This window comes from Mus musculus, chromosome 3 (assembly GCF_000001635.26).
Source record: "Mus musculus strain C57BL/6J chromosome 3, GRCm38.p6 C57BL/6J".
NCBI classification, from domain to species: Eukaryota; Metazoa; Chordata; class Mammalia; order Rodentia; family Muridae; genus Mus; species Mus musculus.
Window position 1 is genome coordinate 157,907,572 of NC_000069.6, and position 17,537 is coordinate 157,925,108.

The window sequence follows — 17,537 nt, forward strand, 5'->3', positions numbered from 1 at the left end:
CTATGAAACTCAACGTTTGTGTTTTAGGAAGGAGTTGCTATGTTGAAGTGGAAGCACAGAATGGAGCCAACAATGCACTGAGAGAAATATGTGTTAACGCGGAGAAATGGAAACCAAGGTTAGGCTTTCAGCAGATGATCCTTTATGATTCTGTAATGAGACCCTCTGCATAGTGTGGGCCTCACATCTTTGAGATATGCCAATGCTCTTTATGATTTAATGATGTGACACATCAGCTAGTGTGGGTTCTCATATCTTTGAAACGCATGACAGGGAAAAATCTGAAGCGTGGTCATGATTATTGCTATACAATCTACTAATAGTATAGCTTATTTCTGCTCTTAAAGATTTTATTTTTATTTGTGAGTGTGGGTGCAGTGCCTACAGAGGCCAGGCAGGAGAGAGTCAGATCCCCGAAGCTGGAGTTACTGGTGCTTGTGAGCCTGATGTGGTACTGGGAACTGAACTGAGGTTCTCTGCAAAGAGCAGCTCCAGCTCTTAGCTGCTGAATTATCTAATTCCTACTTATTTATCAAGCAGTCAGTCAATTACCCTCCAAAACCCCTTTGCTTACTTTGAGTGATTTCTAGAAGAGTATTTTAATTTGAAACTATGTCTGTCTCTTATCAGCCAGAGTATGGTGATCACCTATACTCAAGGTAAACTGAACAAACTACCAAGAAAAGTATATAATGTACACAACGATGTTAGGATGTAAGGTGTATGCTTAGGTCTTGAGTGCTACTCAAACCTAACCACCACTCCAGGTACTTATGTACATGAACTAACATTTCAATGTTTAAAATAGTACTCTGGCTGGGAGTGGTGGTGCATGCCTTTAATCCCAGCACTCGGAGGGCAGAGGCAGGTGGAGGACAGCCAGTGCTACACACAGAGAAACCCTGTCTCGAAAAAAGAGGGGAAAAAAAAAAAAAAAAGGACTCTGAGTGTTAAAAATTCACTGCTGTGATCTGATTCTATTTATTTCTTTGTTTATTTACTTGAGACAGGGGCTCTCACTCTGTAGTCCCGACTAGCTTGAACTTCACTATGCTCCAGGCATAACTCTGTTTATTTATCTATTTGTTTGTTGGTTGATTTGTTTATAAGAGACATAGTGTGTTGGAACTCACTTTGTAGACCAGGCTAGCCTCAGATTCACAGAGATCTTTCTGCCTATCAAGTATTAGGTGTAACTATGTTTTTATAACTTTTTCTCTTTCTCTATACCTAAATGTATTACAGTATTTTGTGGAAGGGCAAATATCAAGTGTAGTGTGCACACACATTACATAATACAAAGAAACCCAGACTTTTGACCACTTACAATTCTGCAGGAAACGAAGCCGACTATTGAGGTCATCAGAATTAACAGACACTAAACCCATGACAACATCGCTGTGGCCTAGAACAAAACACAAACACCACCATCAACAACAACTCATATTCATTTCTCATTTCACAATTTCCAAACTGTCAGGAACAATCTAGGGTAGGCTAAGGTACTAGATGGCCCTCCTGGAAGTGGCCCATCATCTTTGCACGGCTTACACCAGGATTGCTTCTTATAGCTAATATTTCTTTCCTGACACTATTAAATAGTTTAATGATTCCTGGGCATCCGCCTACACTTTTGGGAAAATTTTCTGCAGATCAACATGAAGATAAACATTCATGAACTAATGCTATTTAGATGAATTAATGATTTTATAGAATTTCCTTTCAAATAATTTTGGAAAGAAAGGTTTAAGAGATGGTTTTAGTTGTTTCTCTAGAAAGATGTAATAAAGTTAGAATCAAGAATAAACTGTGCCCACTCCTCATAAATAGTAAGTAAAGGCTTCATAATAAGAAATACAATGAGCAGGGAAGGGGGTAAGGGGAAGGGGGTTTTTCAGAGGGGAAACCAGGAGAGGGGATAACATTTGAAATGTAAATAAAGAAAATACCTCATTAAAAAAAAAAAAAAAAGGAAAGGTCTCAGAACACCAGAAACTTTGCTGTACAATAGTAAAAGTGATCAACTTAAACAAAAACAAAAAAAAAAAACAAAAAAAAAAAAAAAGAAAGGAATACAATGAGCTTTCATATTTACACTAAAAAGAGATGTAAGCTTGGGGTAAATTTGTGCTCAAGGACAAACATTCCAGTCCAAGTATAAAGCCACAAGTGTGCACTATGATAAGGCAAGGGCATGTAAAAGCTTTGAACTTACTGAACTTACAGTATGAAACACTGCTTTGAAATTGTTACTAATATCTTTCTGTAACTCACGTCTTATGTAACATTTTATCTATATGGTATTTCTTTCTTAAAGAAATTTTTGTCTAAAAGTATAAAAAGTCTGACAGCAATAAAGAAAGGAGGTACAGCACACACATTTCCCAGTGTGTGTGTTGTCTATGTGAGGGACTTCTTTCCTTTTCTTTTCTCTCTGGTTCAAAAATAGTTAACAAGCTCGGAGCCTCTCACCTGGCCAGCAAGAGGCTCCTGGCTGTCCTGCCAGAGAGAGGAGCACTAGCAATAAATCCTTTTCATAATTTCCCAGCGCTTATTTAAGCATAAAGTGTTAGGTTTTCAGTGCTTATTGAAGCACAGAACAGTTTCCAACAGTTTCAAATTTGCAGCATTTAATAAAACACAGAGAGTTAAAGAGAAAAGAAGTCAGCAGTTTCCAGCCACAGAATAAGCAAGAGAGTATAAAGTTTCCAGAAAGCATCAGCTGCGAACCCCCAGTACAGTTAGAGAGAGTTACAAGGTGAAGATCATCAGTCTTTTGACCTTCATCTAACCAAACTGTAAAAGACTAGGGCAAGCCCCGGGCACCAACCCATGATTGTCTCTTCAAAAAATCCTAAGCAAAAAGCCTTATCTTTGATCATTTAGGTGACCTTTAGCCAGTTTTATAGCAGTGACTATACTTAAAGCAGTAAAATAAAAATCACATAAAGAGTCATTATCTCCAAGCTGCCAGCAAAATGGCAGCATAACCAACCCTTCACAGTAAGCCCTATGAGCCACAAATGAAGTTTTGTCTATGGGAAACGAAATTCAGACTGTGGTGATGCACAATTTTCACCCTAGCACCTGGGAAGTAGACGCAGGAAGTTCAAGGCTAGCCTTGGCAAGTAGTGAGTTCCATACTAGCCTTGGCTACATTAAAATCAACACTTCTTGTTACTTTATCTTCAACTCAAGTGACAGATAAATCCTACACAGTAGCAGAAGAAATGGATCCAAAATGACAAGCTCGCCCTACATCACCTACCTATAGTGAAGAATATTTAAGATATAGGCTATGCTTGTCTTACCATTCATGTATTTTGTGGCAGAACACATACAAATATCAGCACCCAGAGCCAAAGGTCTCTGAAAGAAAACAACAGACATTTTCACTTCAACTGAGAAACCATCTGAAAAGCACCATTCCACCCTCCTGCATCTGTCATGGCATCTGTCATCTGCATCTGTCATCCCAGATGAATCTGTCTCTGCTCTTCTGTGTGAGACTCCACAGAGCTTCGATTGTCTAAGATCTTGAGTCTGCCCCTACAGTTTCTTCTACCAAAGAAGCTACAAACAGAAAAAGGAAAACAAACAAACGAAAGACTGGACTCAGAATCTGAAGGCATAAGTTGCATGCAAACAAGAGGCAGGCCCAGTCTAAGCCTCCCTAAACCTTTCCTTTACAGTTGTTGACTGGCCCTGAGCTTATTGCCTGCAACAGAGATGTGTGTATTTTATGACTTGTTAAACACATGGAGCAGTTTATGAAAGCATCAGTCAATTTTTGTGCCAAGGGTGTACAACCTCTTTTGCTTAGACTTTTAATCATTAAAATCTGACAAGGTACAAGGTGTTTGTTCATACTTGGTTTGTGGGACTCTTGACTCCTTGTCAAGAGTCTTTTTCATTATACTAGTTTTGACAAGTATAAAGTCACAAAGAAATCTGCTCATGCAGGAGAGATGGCTCGGCATGGCCTGAATTCAATCCCTGGAACACAAAGACTAAAGGAGAGAGCTGAATCCACAAAGGCATCCTCTGACCTCCACCACCATTCTGTAATGCACATACACACACACACGCGCACACACGCGCACACACACGCGCACACACGCGCACACACGTGCACACACGCGCACGCACACACACGCACACGCGCGCACACACACACACGCGCGCACACACGCACACACGCGCACACACGCGCACACACACACGCACACACACGCGCGCACACACGCGCACACACACACGCACACACGCGCACACACGCGCACACACACACACACACACACACAAATTCAAACAAGTAACAGTTTTCAAAAGGAAATTTGTTCAGATTATTCTCCTGCCCTAATGTTGCCACCAACTAATCACCCTATGTCTTTAAAACATACATTTGCACACACTTACATGCTATACACATATATTTTGGTTTTGTTTTCTTCAGACAAAGTCTCTCTCAGTAGTTGTTACTTAAAACACTCATGGCTGTGATTGGAATGTCTGTGTCTCCCCAGTTCAAATGTTGGCATTTAATGACCATGCTATGGCATTAGGAATCAAGACTCTGGGGTGTGATGAGCTCCTGACAACAGACCTGTTATGAAGAGGATCAGAGTCTCATGGAAACCCCAGAGAGCTGTCTGGATTCTTCTCCCAGGATGGACTTGGCCCTACACAGGGACTTGGTAGCCTCCCTAAACCTGTTTCTTTACAGTTGTTGGCTGGCCCTGGGCTTATTGCCTGCAGCAGAGACTGGTGTAATTTATGACTCTTTAAACACATGGAGCAGTTTACGAAACCACTTTTGTGCCAAGTGAGTACAAACTACTTTGCTTAGATTTTTAATCATTAAAACCGGACAAGGTACAAGGTTTCACACTTGGTTTGTAAGAAGCAAAAGTCCTGCCTGCTCTGAAGCCATCCAGATTGCAGCACTGAGCTACAGCAGCCCAAATAAGCCAAGAATTCTTAGCCATAACATGAGACAGGTGAAGCAGAAATTTCTATCTTAACATGAATTGATAACCAGCACACTGCCATGCTAATGCCTGCGACGTGGACAGCATCAGAGATACAACTACCCAACAAGCCATGTCTTTACAGACTTATATAGCCTAAGAGATCAGAAAGGGCTGCCCCAATGATACTCTAGGGACAAGAAAGGTTAAAATACAAATAGAAACCCCCAATCTCTCACAATCTAGGAAACGCATGACCCCCAACTCTGATGGCTCCTGGTATCTCAACTCAGATGGCTGAGGAAGGGTTCAAATAGGCAAGGGAGGACAGTAACTTTTCTTAACTACTATAAAGGTCTGAGACCACCTACCATGTTCCTATCCATAGTGTCTGTCTTAGGCTTTTATTGTTGTGATGAAACAGCATGACCAAAAAGCAAGTTGTAGAGAAAAGGGTTCATTTGGCTTACATTTCCAGATCATAATCTGTTATTGGAGGAAGTCAGGATGGGAACTCAAGCAGGATTGGAACCTGGAGGCAGAAGCTGACTCAGAGGCCATGGAGGGTACTGCTTACTGGCTTCTTTCCCCTGGCTCACTCAGCCTGCTTTCTTAAAGAACCCAGGACCAGAGATGGCACCACCCAGAATGAGCTGGGACCACCCCCATCAATCAGTAATTGAGAAAATGCCTTACAGCTGGATCTCATGGAAGCATTTTTCAACTGAAGCTCCTTCTTCTCTGATGTTTCTACCTTGTGTCAAGTTGACACATAAAACTAGCCTATACAATGTCTGTTCTTATACTTTCTGGCCTAACAAATGTGTTTACTCCTATTCCTGAGGTTCACTGATCCCAGAAAAACTTCCAATAAAATAGTAACACAGTTTTGAGATAATAACTAATAGAAAAGAAAGTCCAAATCTGATTCTTTGTCTAATCAATAAGTTATATCTCATAGTTTGATAATGATTATATTATAAAGTAGACTTCCCTTTTAAAATTATAGATTATGGTGTGGTTTATTAATCACAGCACAAACCGTTTATTTCATTTACCTGGAAATATGCAGACATGAAGGTGTTATCTACAACCAAAATGATGTCTCCACGTTTGTGGACAATTTGTGCGCAGGCTCCAATGTCAGCCAACTTCAAAGTTGGGTTTGTGGGTGTTTCGATCCAAACAAGCTGCAGTAATTCAGCAAACAACAGTATGTAAAAATATATGACATATACATACATCTCATGTGCAACAATATAGAAGGCAACTACTTGCCATGTGGAAAGGCTTCGACAATAAAAGTGGAACACTTAAGTCCGAGTCTGAGCTTTCTCTACAAACTTCACACAGGCTATTGCTTCATAAACTCTCTTTCTCCAGTTCATCTGAATAAAAGTGTTGGTGATATTTATCTTACAGAACAATTGTTAGGCTCAAATAAGGTTATGTGTATCTAATAAGAAAAAGTTAATTGCGGCGTGGATGTGGAGAAAGAGGAACACTCCTCCATTGTTGGTGGGAGTGCAGGCTTGTACAACCACTCTGGAAATCAGTCTGGCGGTTCCTCAGAAAATTGGACATAGTACTACCGGAGGATCCAGCAATACCTCTCCTGGGCATATATCCAGAAGATGCCCCAACTGGTAAGAAGGACACATGCTCCACTATGTTCATAGCAGCCTTATTTATAATAGCCAGAAGCTGGAAAGAACCTAGATGCCCCTCAACAGAGGAATGGATACAGAAAATGTGGTACATCTACACAATGGAGTACTACTCAGCTATTAAAAAGAATGAATTTATGAAATTCCTAGCCAAATGGATGGACCTGGAGGGCATCATCCTGAGTGAGGTAACACATTCACAAAGAAACTCACACAATATGTACTCACTGATAAGTGGATATTAGCCCCAAACCTAGGATACCCAAGATATAAGATATAATTTGCTAAACACATGAAACTCAAGAAGAATGAAGACTGAAGTGTGGACACTATGCCCCTCCTTAGATATGGGAACAAAACACCCATGGAAGGAGTTACAGAGACAAAGTTTGGAGCTGAGATGAAAGGATGGACCATGTAGAGACTGCCATATCCAGGGATCCACCCCATAATCAGCATCCAAACGCTGACACCATTGCATACACTAGCAAGATTTTATTGAAAGGACCCAGATGTAGCTGTCTCTTGTGAGACTATGCCGGGGCCTAGCAAACACAGAAGTGGATGCTCACAGTCAGCTAATGGATGGATCATAGGGCTCCCAATGGAGGAGCTAGAGAAAGTAGCCAAGGAGCTAAAGGGATCTGCAACCCTATAGGTAGAACAACATTATGAACTAACCAGTACCCAGGAGTTCTTGACTCTAGCTACATATGTATCAAAAGATGGCCTAGTCGGCCATCACTGGAAAGAGAGGCCCATTGGACTTGCAAACTTTATATGCCCCAGTACAGGGGAACACCAGGGCCAAAAAGGGGGAGTGGGTGGGCAGGGGAGTGGGGGTGGGTGGATATGGGGGACTTTTGGTATAGCATTGGAAATGTAAATGAGCTAAATACCTAATAAAAAATGGAAAAAAAAGTTAATTGCATAATTATCCCAGAGACTTGTGCAGGAACTTCTGTTCTCAAAGACAGATAATAATAGATTGTATAAAAATATATCCTTGCTCTGGAGAAGTAGTCAGTAAAGACCTTGCCTAGCATGCATGTAGCCTGGGATCAATCCCTAGCATTTCATAAACCAGAAGGGATTGGTGGGTGTAGGGGTGGGGGTGGGGAGTTATGATGCCTATATTCTCATCATTCAAGTAACAGAGGCAGAAGAACCACAAATTCAAGGTTACCATCAGCCACTAAGGACATCCTCAAAGTTAAATAATGACAAAAGCACTAGACACACTAAACCTGAGGAAATGCATTAGGCTGAAGAAAAAAAGTGGCAGCCTCACAGAAAACCAGGTTCACTGGCAGTGAGCACACAGATCTACCACAATCCAACCATTATGTGCACCCTCAACGGTTACTGAAAAGACCAAATGAGAACTCTGTTAATAAAGTGTGTCTGCTTTGAACTGTATTATCTACACCTTTCTCTTAGAAAAACTAATGACTTTTAATTACCTATATAGACAGACAAGATATCTAGTTGAATGCACTCCCAAGTCTGGAAGTTCACTATTAAAAGGTAGTTTAAAATTTTTGGTTTACTTAAAAACATATAAAAATGACTCCTGGATAAGAATAGTAAATTCTCATCAAGATAATTTAAAAACAAACAAAAATGAAAACAAGTACCTAAGTACAAAATCTCTTTTACATGGACTTTAAAATTGACTGCAGGGGTTAGAGTAATGGCTCAGCAGCTAAAAGCACTTGTTCATGAGCCCAGGGTTAGATTCCCAGCACTGCACAGTGGCTCCCAACCATCTGTGCTTCTAGTTCTAAGGGATCCATCACCCTCCACAGGTAGTAGGCACACATAGTACACATATGTGCATGGAAACAAAACATCTATGGACATAAAATAAATAAATATCACATATGCATAACTTCAAAAGCAGAACCTGTTTCAGGGGAAAATGTATTAATGCGAGTGAGTAAAGAGCCAACAATAAAATTGTATGAACAAAATTTATCATACTTAAGATCTGATTTTCTTCCCTTGGGAACACTCAGACCAGCTATTTGAATCATTTTTTTTTTCTCTCAAGCAAGATAAAAACACAACTTCCTTGAAAACAAAGCTTACTTAGTAGAAGCTGCCCCAGTGCTAATCTAGAAGGAATGCTTGTGTAAAGGACTTTCACCTTCTAGCATTCACTGCAACATGAGCTTAGGTACAAGTCTAATGTTTTAATTCTTAGCAGAGAGTTGGGAAAGCTCACTCATAAAAGACACTGGTCTTTCACTCCTGCAGAATTTAAATGAGGTTCCCAAATGCCACATCTGCTATTCAAGGCACAAATACCTTCCATGGCTCACAAGCTTCCCAGGACAGAGATCAAAGCCACTGGACCGAGGAGGCCTATGGTCTTTGAATCATGCTCACTTGGTATGACTGAGAACTACATCCTGCTGAATTTAAATTTTCTAACAAAAGAAAAAAAAAAAAAAACACTCAGTGGAGCTGAGAGATTAAATCCATACTAGCGCTGGGCGTGGTGGAGCACGCCTTTAATCCCAGCACTTGGGAGGCAGAGGCAGGTGGATTTCTGAGTTCAAGGCCAGCCTGGTCTACAGAGTGAGTTCCAGGACAGCCAGGGCTATACAGAGAAACCCTGCCTCGAAAAACAAAACAAACAAAAAAATCCACACTAGCTTCTAACAATGCACATAATTTTATTTTAAACTTACTGTTAGAACATTGACCTGCCCCTACAAGACAGGTCACTTTTAAAAGGCTATGCCAGGCCTCTCTATGACTTTCTTCTGGGACAGAGAGTTAAGAAGCAGGCTGTGCTAGGACTAACAGCAGTCCCTGATTTACAATACCTGGCTCATTTACCCTTTTTGTCATGTATACAATACTGAACGAAACCATATGATGTGAAACTTATAAAAGTCTGGTATTCCCTTTGTTCTTGGAATTGCTATGGAAATTTACTCCAAAGAGGCTCTGATGATATCTCCCATCCCTCTCATGGCAGCTGTCTATCTCTGCATATCTCTCTCTCTCTCTCTCTCTCTCTCTCTCTCTCTCTCTCTCTCTCTCTCTCTCTCCCAATCTCATTTTTTTTGTAAAGAGTTTATTTTTAGTTATGGGAACATATGTATGTCTGCGTGTGAGTCTATGCATGCAGGTGCAGGTGTCTACAGAGGCCAAAAGCATTGGATTTCTTGAAGCTGAAATTATAGGCATTTATGAGCCATCCAATGTAGTGTTGGGAACCAAATTTGAGTCCCCTGCAAGAGCAGTACATGTTCTTAACCACCACTAAGCCATTTATCCGGCCACTCATTCCACTCTTAAAGCTCCTGAGTTTTACATTTATCTGTCTGTTTGTTTGTTTGGGGTTTTTTTGTTTGTTTGTTTGTTTGTTTGTTTGTTTGTTTGTTTTTCAAGACTGGGCTTCTCTGTATAGTCCTGGCTGTCCTGTAACTCACTCTGCAGACCAGGCTGGCCTCAAACTCAGAAACCCGCCTGCCTCTGCCTCCCAAGTGCTGGGATTAAAGGCATGCGCCACCACTGCCCAGCTGAGTTTTACATTTATTTATTACTTTATAAAATGTGTATTCGGGGTTGGGGATTTAGCTCAGTGGTAAAGTGCTTGCCTAGCAAGCCCAAGGCCCTGGGTTCGGTCCTCAGCTCCGGAAAAAGGAAAAATAAATAAATAAATAAATAAATAAATAAATAAATAAAATGTGTATTCAGTGTTTTGCCTGTGTACATATCTATCTGGGTACCACATGCATGCCTGGTACTTTCAAAGGCCAGAAGAAGACATTGACTCCCCTGGGACTCGAGTTATAGATGGTTGTGAGCCACCAAACCCTGATCTTCTGCAAGAACAGCAAATGCTCTTGACCACTGAACCATCTTTCAAGTTCCTCCACTCCAGGTTTAAAAGGGAAATCTCCCCTTCCCTTTAAAGCCCTGTTATGTGGTTTTAAATATATTGTACCATTTTCTGTCTAATGCTCTTTCTCTCCCTCCTTCCTCAAGGCCCAGCTGAAATTCCACAACAGAATTTGTGTGTGCACTCTAGGCTATTATGCTGTCAAGCCATTGAGATTCTAGCCCATGTCAAACTCAATGTTTCCAACAGATTCAATAAAATGTTATTTGGATTTAAATTACATCCTCTAGTAAACAGAAAAGTGTGGGCTTAACACATCACAGGAAAAACAGATAAACTCAAAAGCCAAACTAGTTACCTTGGTTTGTGGTGTAATCGCTGCCTCTAGCAATTTGGTTTTGGAACAATCTACAAAAGAAATCTTCAGTCCAAATTCAGATGCCACCCTCCTGAAGTACCTGTTGGTGCCTGAGGCAGAAGACAGATAATATGCAAAGAACACAAGGTCAGGAAGTATCTGCTCTTGGCAGACCTGCTCACTTCCAAAATGAAACACTCCAAAAAAAAAAGCAACTAAGAGCAACTTCAGTGTAGCTAAGCAACATGGTTTGAGATACCACAGCGTCAAATAAAATATACTTGATACATATAAGTGACAAGAAGAAGACCCATTTCTGAAACTCCCCTTCCTCTACTTTTCCAACACAGCATCTCCTGTAGAAATCTCTGCATGTACACACATGTATGTATAAGACAGGGTCTTGGTGTGAACAGTCCCAGTGGTTGTATCTACAACACAGCACTTAATGCTCAAGAATCATTACAGAACAGGGCAGAAAGACGGAAGTTTGCTGTGAGATTGAATTTCCTAGACATGTCAAGAGAGGCTAACCTATGAAATCCCACCAACATTGCTGCCTAAGACGTGAACAACAAACAATGAAACCAATGAATATGCTAACATGGAAAGGGCAAAAGCCAAGAGGCCTCAACCTAGGCGGAGAACTACAAATAACTAAAGAAGGTTAAGGAAGGTTGAGTGGGGAAAGTCTTCCCCAGAGTGGAGCCCCACTCCCAATTGGTTATCCAATACCTTGAGATTATAAACATACAGGTAACATTTTATGGAGTGAGCAAGTTGTATTATGTATTAAATATTTATGTATTTAGGAACATACACATACACACACAAACATGCACACACACAAACACATGTAACAATAATCAAAGAAAAAGAGGCCATGAATTTGAGAAGATGCTCATGGCAGGGTGTGTATGCACATGGGAAAAGTTGAAGGAAGGAAAAGGAAAATGATGTAATTATATTATCATTTCAAAAGTACATATTAAAAAACAGACAGAGTCTCCCTGTAGCTCAACTGACCTCAAACTCACTATATAGCCCAAGCTGGCCAATTCATGGCAATTCTCCTGCCTCAACCTCCTGAGTGCTGGAATTCACAGGCATAAACAATTGTTAACAGTTTCTTCATGGTATGCAAGTCTAAAGCAAATGAATCATTACTGATGAGACAAACAGGTCAAAGATTCTGGCCACCAAGTGTGGCAACCTGAGCTTCATATCAGAACTCGCAGGGTAGAAGGAGAGAACTGCCTCTCAGAAATTATTCTCCTGTGACATCCATTGACACCATGTGCCTTGACAGCATAACTCATACCAAGTGCATGTGTTGCATGCTCAGAACCAAGGTCATGGTGTGTCTGAAGGCTGAACAAGTCCCACATCCTTCTTCTAGCATCTTACACATAATTCTTATCAGACAGTGTCTTCTAGGTACTTCTGGAACACAGAGTCTGAGCCCCATGGAAATGCCTGCCACCTTTGAAAGAACATTGTCCCTGAAAGTGGAATAGTACCCATGAAATTCAAGACTTATTGCTATCTTCAAAGCACTATCTGGCACACCTGGAAATGAGAGATCACTTACCTCCATACACTTCATCCATGCAAATGATTTCATCTCCTGCTTTTAAAAGATGGGTAATCGTAATGGTGGCAGCAAGACCCGATGCAAAGGCCAAACCTACCATGAACAGCAAATTCAAGTAAGCTAAGAACCCAAAATCTTAGCAACAACTTAGTACCACTGCAGTTCCCCACTGCTACTACTCCTCTGAGGTCCTCCAATTAATGTTACTAGAGCCCTTTCTGAAACCGTTAAAATACTGTGTGTGTGTATATATATATATATATATGTATACACACACACACACACACACACACACACACACACACAGAGGGTAGATATTGAGACTTTTTCTCTTGACTATTCTGATCGTTTAGCATAATTTATATTGAAAATACAAAGATGACTTAACCAGAACTCACTCCCCAGAAAAGGTTCAAGAAGTGAGTTCCTTCCCTCTGAGAGCATATTATCAAAGATTTTGGATTTGGCAAATGAGCACAGTGATAGCCTGAGATGAAGAGTGTAGTGAGGGCTACCATTCTGCATGGTCAGTAATGACCCCTACAGAGGAGTTGGCCTCTGCAGGCACTGCAATGCCTGTGGTGTACAGACAGACATGCAGGCAAAACACCTACAAAATAAAAATGAGTGAATTGGATGAGAATGATGTACCTGCCACTTATAAACTCGGTACTAGTAAGGAAACGCTTCAACATTCCAACACTCAGTCTGGGGTTGGAGGAAAAATTACACATTTACTTGCAAACTATATACTCTATCTAACTAGTGAGAACACGCTTATATATCCCAGCTGAAGAATACTGCCAAAGGATTCACTGTCTTAGGAAAATGCAAATTTGAAATATGAGGATCTCTATTTTTCATCTTCTATGCTTCTGTGGCCCCCTAGCCAACTAAAGAGAATCTGGCTTTCATTCCGGATGTAAATCTCTTACTGTGCTTTGCCCCATCCAACGCAGCCACTGCTTTTTCCAAGCAATTCCTTGTTGGATTTCCAGAGCGGCTGTATTCAAAACCCTGAAAATAAGAAAGGGCAAAGGAGGAAGAGAAGGAACAGGGTTTATTATCAGAGCCCATGAAGACATGGCCACAGCTACAGGCCCATCCCACCATAACTGCTTTCTATCTGTGGCGTTGTTGTGGCTAGGGAAGTATGGAGAGGCTTAAGGCATAACCAAGGGTGGGGCTGGAGAGGTGGCTCAGTGGTTAAGGATGCTCGGTACTCTTACAGAGGACCTACTTCAATTCCAAGTCCCCAAATGTCAGTTCACTGTCTGGAACTTTAGTTCCGGCAGTCTGAGGTCTTCTGGCCTTGGCAGGCACTACATGACTGTGTGCACAGACAGACTGACATGCAGGCAAAACACCTATACACAAAAATAAAAATGAGTAAACTGGGTGAGGGCTATGTACCTGCCACTTATGAGCTCAGTGCTAGTAAGGAAACGCCTCAACATCTGGGATTTTCCCTGCAGTCTGGGATTGAGGGAGACAATACACATTTACTTGCAAAGTTGTGAAGATGAAATGGGGTGAGGCACAAATTCCTCAGCATGCTATGCTAACCACTAGGTGGGTGGCAGTCCTTAACATTAGAATGACCTTGCAGTTATGTTAGCCTCACCTTCTCCTTATAAGATTAGGAAAAGGGAAGCGAATGAGTCTGACCTGTGTTTCTCTTCCCAAGACTTAAGTGATACAGGTCCATTTAGCACAGAGAGGGTTGAAAGTGCCATTCACTTGCTCAGGGCTCAGATCTTGACACTATAAAAAATGACTTGCCGGGCGTGGTGGCGCACACCTTTAATCCCAGCACTTGGGAGGCAGAAGCAGGCGGATTTCTGAGTTCGAGGCCAGCCTGGTCTACAGAGTGAGTTCCAGGACAGCCAGGGCTACACTGAGAAACCCTGTCTCGAAAACAAACAAACAAACAAATAAACAAAACAAAAATGACTCAAAACAAAAGGAGGAAGCAGTTCTCAGTGAAGACCCTCCTGTGCCAAGCTCCCTTTGCACTTAAGTTCATCCCTTTATACATAAGATTCATGTAATCCTTTTATTTAGCCTTGTGACCTACTTGGAGAAAAGTGCAGTCAAATGTTGTAAGGCCTGGGGAATGTGAGAGCCAGAGCCAATCCTAGGATCTAAGCTCCTGTGGTCATACACATCTGCAATCCCAGCAGAAGCAAAGATTAATCTGTGAGTTCAAGGCCATCTCTCACTAGAGAGAGAGAGAGACTGTTTTAAAAACAAACAAACAAAACATCCTACAATTTTCTCCCCTTGGCTTATACTGTACACCACTACTTATACCCTTGTTTTAGACTCAAACTTCTAGTATTAGTAATAATAATTTTAAGAGTTTCCCCCTGTGTTAGATAAACACAGTTTACAGGGTTCTAGCACTCATCACCTAGATGCTAAACTCACCAAACCTTCCTGCAAAAGCTTGGCTTCTAGAACAGACTCACATAAATATTCATAAGCATGCAGACATTTAACTTCCAGGGAAGGAGAGCGTCTTTCATTGGCAAATTATCTTGTGCATTCCATGGCTTTTCAAATGGAACTAAAGATCTCTGATACTTCTCTTAGCTGCAGTGCTATTAGCTTTTGGAGATTCTGAGCACATACTGGATTTAACCACTCCTGCTTGCTCTCTGAACCGTTTTAACATTAAAATCATACCTGACTGCTCAATTTCTATACACTTTTTTCCACACAGGCAGCAAGCCTATCTAGGAGGGGCACACTTGGAGGAGGTGATGAGCGTATTTTGAATGCACATCATCAGGAGTATCCTAGCCTGATATAGAGACACTTTTGGGACTCCACCTCACATACAAAAAAGGGTTGTTTGTAAGAACTTTACCTGGCTTAGAACACAGAAAGGCAGTATTCAGAGCAGTCAAGACCTGGGAATGTGCAACAACTGCTTTGATAACAGCTGTCCTCTGAACCTGGGGCATTTTTAATATACCAAGACCCATTTAGTAAGCCACCAGAAAGGAAGATGCCATGAGATTCACAAGGCTGCATCTTACAGGCTTTACCAGTCACTTGGTCATTTGTGTTTGTTGAGTCTGGGTCAGTTTCCGTTTTTATAAAAGGATTTAACCCCTGCCCTATGACTTAGCTGCTGTGGTCAAATGGAAATAACAAGGCAGGAAGACTGCAAACACCAAAGTACTCCTAAGTGTGTACTACAAAATTTAGAAATGTTACAACAGTAACAGCTTGTGTAGTGTGTTCTATCATTATCCCAGTTTACACAAGGTCATCTCAAGTCTTGGATGGGTTAAATAGCTTCCTCCAGGTTACTCAGTCAGAGAAGCTGATGTAAGAATTAAAACCCATGTGCTCTTAATCACAAAGCCACACTACTTAGATCAATGGTTGCCAATCTTCCTGATGCTGTGACCCTTTAATACAGTTCCTCATGGTGTAGTGACCCCCAACTAATTATTTTTGTTGTTACTTCGAAACTGTAATTTTGCTACTATTAGGAATCGTGATGTAAATACCTGATACATGTAACCCCTGAAAAGGGTTGTTCCACTCCCAAAGGGGTCACAGCCCAGAGGTTGAGAACTGCTGGCTTAGATGATGAAATGGCTTGAACTATTACATAGCTCAGTTACAGTGCAGCACCATGGAGTCAGTTGCAGAAGGGAGGGGTTCAAGATAAATTAAATCTTATAACCCTATTATCTCAGCTATCTCAGTTTGAACACTTGAGACCTTAGTTCAGGCTAGGATCCTTCTTGTTAACCTTCAGTGAGACTCTACATGTAACACACATAGATTTTAAGTACGCACTTGGTACATAAATACACATTAGCTATTAACTGAACATACCGACTGAAACTAATCTTAATTCTAGGATTTTCATTGTTTAGTGTGTGAGAGAGAGGAGAAAGAGAAAGAGACTGAGGGGGGAGGGAGGAAGAGAAGGACAGGGAGAGAGGGACGGAGTGGGTGAAAGAGACTGGGGACAGAGAGAAGAGAGGGAGGGGGGAGAGAAGGAGAGAGAGGGAGAGTGCAAGCCTTTGGGTGCATCAAAGAACAACTAAGGTGGTGGTTCATGCCTTTAATCCCAGCACTTGGGAGGCAGAGGCAGGCGGATTTCTGAGTTCGAGGCCAGCCTGGTCTACAAAGTGAGTTCCAGGACAGCCAGGGCTACACTGAGAAACCCTGTCTCAAAAACAAACAAACAAACAACAAAAAAAAAACAACTACAGGAGTTGGTTCTCTCCTTCCATCCTATAGATTATGGGATTGAATTATAGTAGTCAGGTCTGGTGACAAGCACCTTTATATACCTGCTGTAATAAACACCATGCCCAAACCAACTTGGGGAGGAAAGAGTTTTTTATTTTACTTCCATTTAACAGTTCACCATGGAAAGCAGTTAGGACAGGAACCTGGAGGCAAGAACTAATGCAGAGGCCACGGAGAGGTGGCTTCTTACTGGCTCGTTCACCCAACTTCTTATAGAACGCAGGGCCACTAGCCTGGGGGGGGGGGGCACCCACCATGGACTTATCCTCCCCCATCAATCTCTAATTAAGAAAATGCCTGCTTGCAGCCTGATCTACTGGAGGCATTGTCTCAATCGAGGTCCCCTCCTCTCTCGCTTGAGTCAAGTTGATATAAAACTAGTCAGCACGACTGCTGAGCCATTTCACCAGCCCAAGAGCCTTCATTTTTCAAAGTAGGACTGGCTGCAGGTAGCTTCGATGCTACAGAATTCAACAACTTACAGTTCTGGTTTTTAACTGAAAATCGCAGAGAGCGCATGTCCCGAGCGCTCCCACAGTCAGCCCAGCCCTGCCCGGCTGCTTACCGAGGACTGGCCCGGGAAGTCCTGCTTAAATGTGGTGGCCAACGAAATGGGCAGCACCACGGCACGAGAATTCCATTGCTCAGGCTCTTGTCCCACGTGGATGGCCTGAGTGGCGAAATGCTGGAAACTAGGCAGGAAGCCGCTCAAAGAGGCGTCCTTCTGCATGCTGGGGCAGGAGTGCGAGGTGTTGCTTTGGCTAAAACCTTCTGGACTTTGGCGCTTATATCCAGGGTGGGGAGGGGC

General features: G+C 41.8%; 1 protein-coding gene across 2 annotated transcripts in view; it reads right to left on the minus strand.

Annotated features, from left to right (window-relative positions):
- Nucleotides 1-17,510, minus strand: part of Cth (cystathionase (cystathionine gamma-lyase)) — a 30,834-nt gene extending 13,324 nt beyond the window's left edge. Inside the window, exons 1-7 of one of the 2 annotated variants that reach the window (NM_145953.2) lie at nt 17,295-17,492; nt 13,384-13,465; nt 12,446-12,541; nt 10,855-10,964; nt 6,029-6,160; nt 3,312-3,369; nt 1,328-1,405 (exon numbers count right to left, since the gene is read on the minus strand). In NM_145953.2, coding sequence (NP_666065.1) covers nt 1,328-1,405; nt 3,312-3,369; nt 6,029-6,160; nt 10,855-10,964; nt 12,446-12,541; nt 13,384-13,465; nt 17,295-17,459 — 721 coding nt within the window. In that variant the 5' untranslated portion in view covers nt 17,460-17,492. Of the gene's footprint in view, nt 1-1,327; nt 1,406-3,311; nt 3,370-6,028; nt 6,161-10,854; nt 10,965-12,445; nt 12,542-13,383; nt 13,466-17,294 lie in introns of both variants that reach the window. The other variant, XM_006500815.3, reaches the window with a different exon arrangement.
- Between the last annotated feature and the right edge of the window lie 27 nt (nt 17,511-17,537).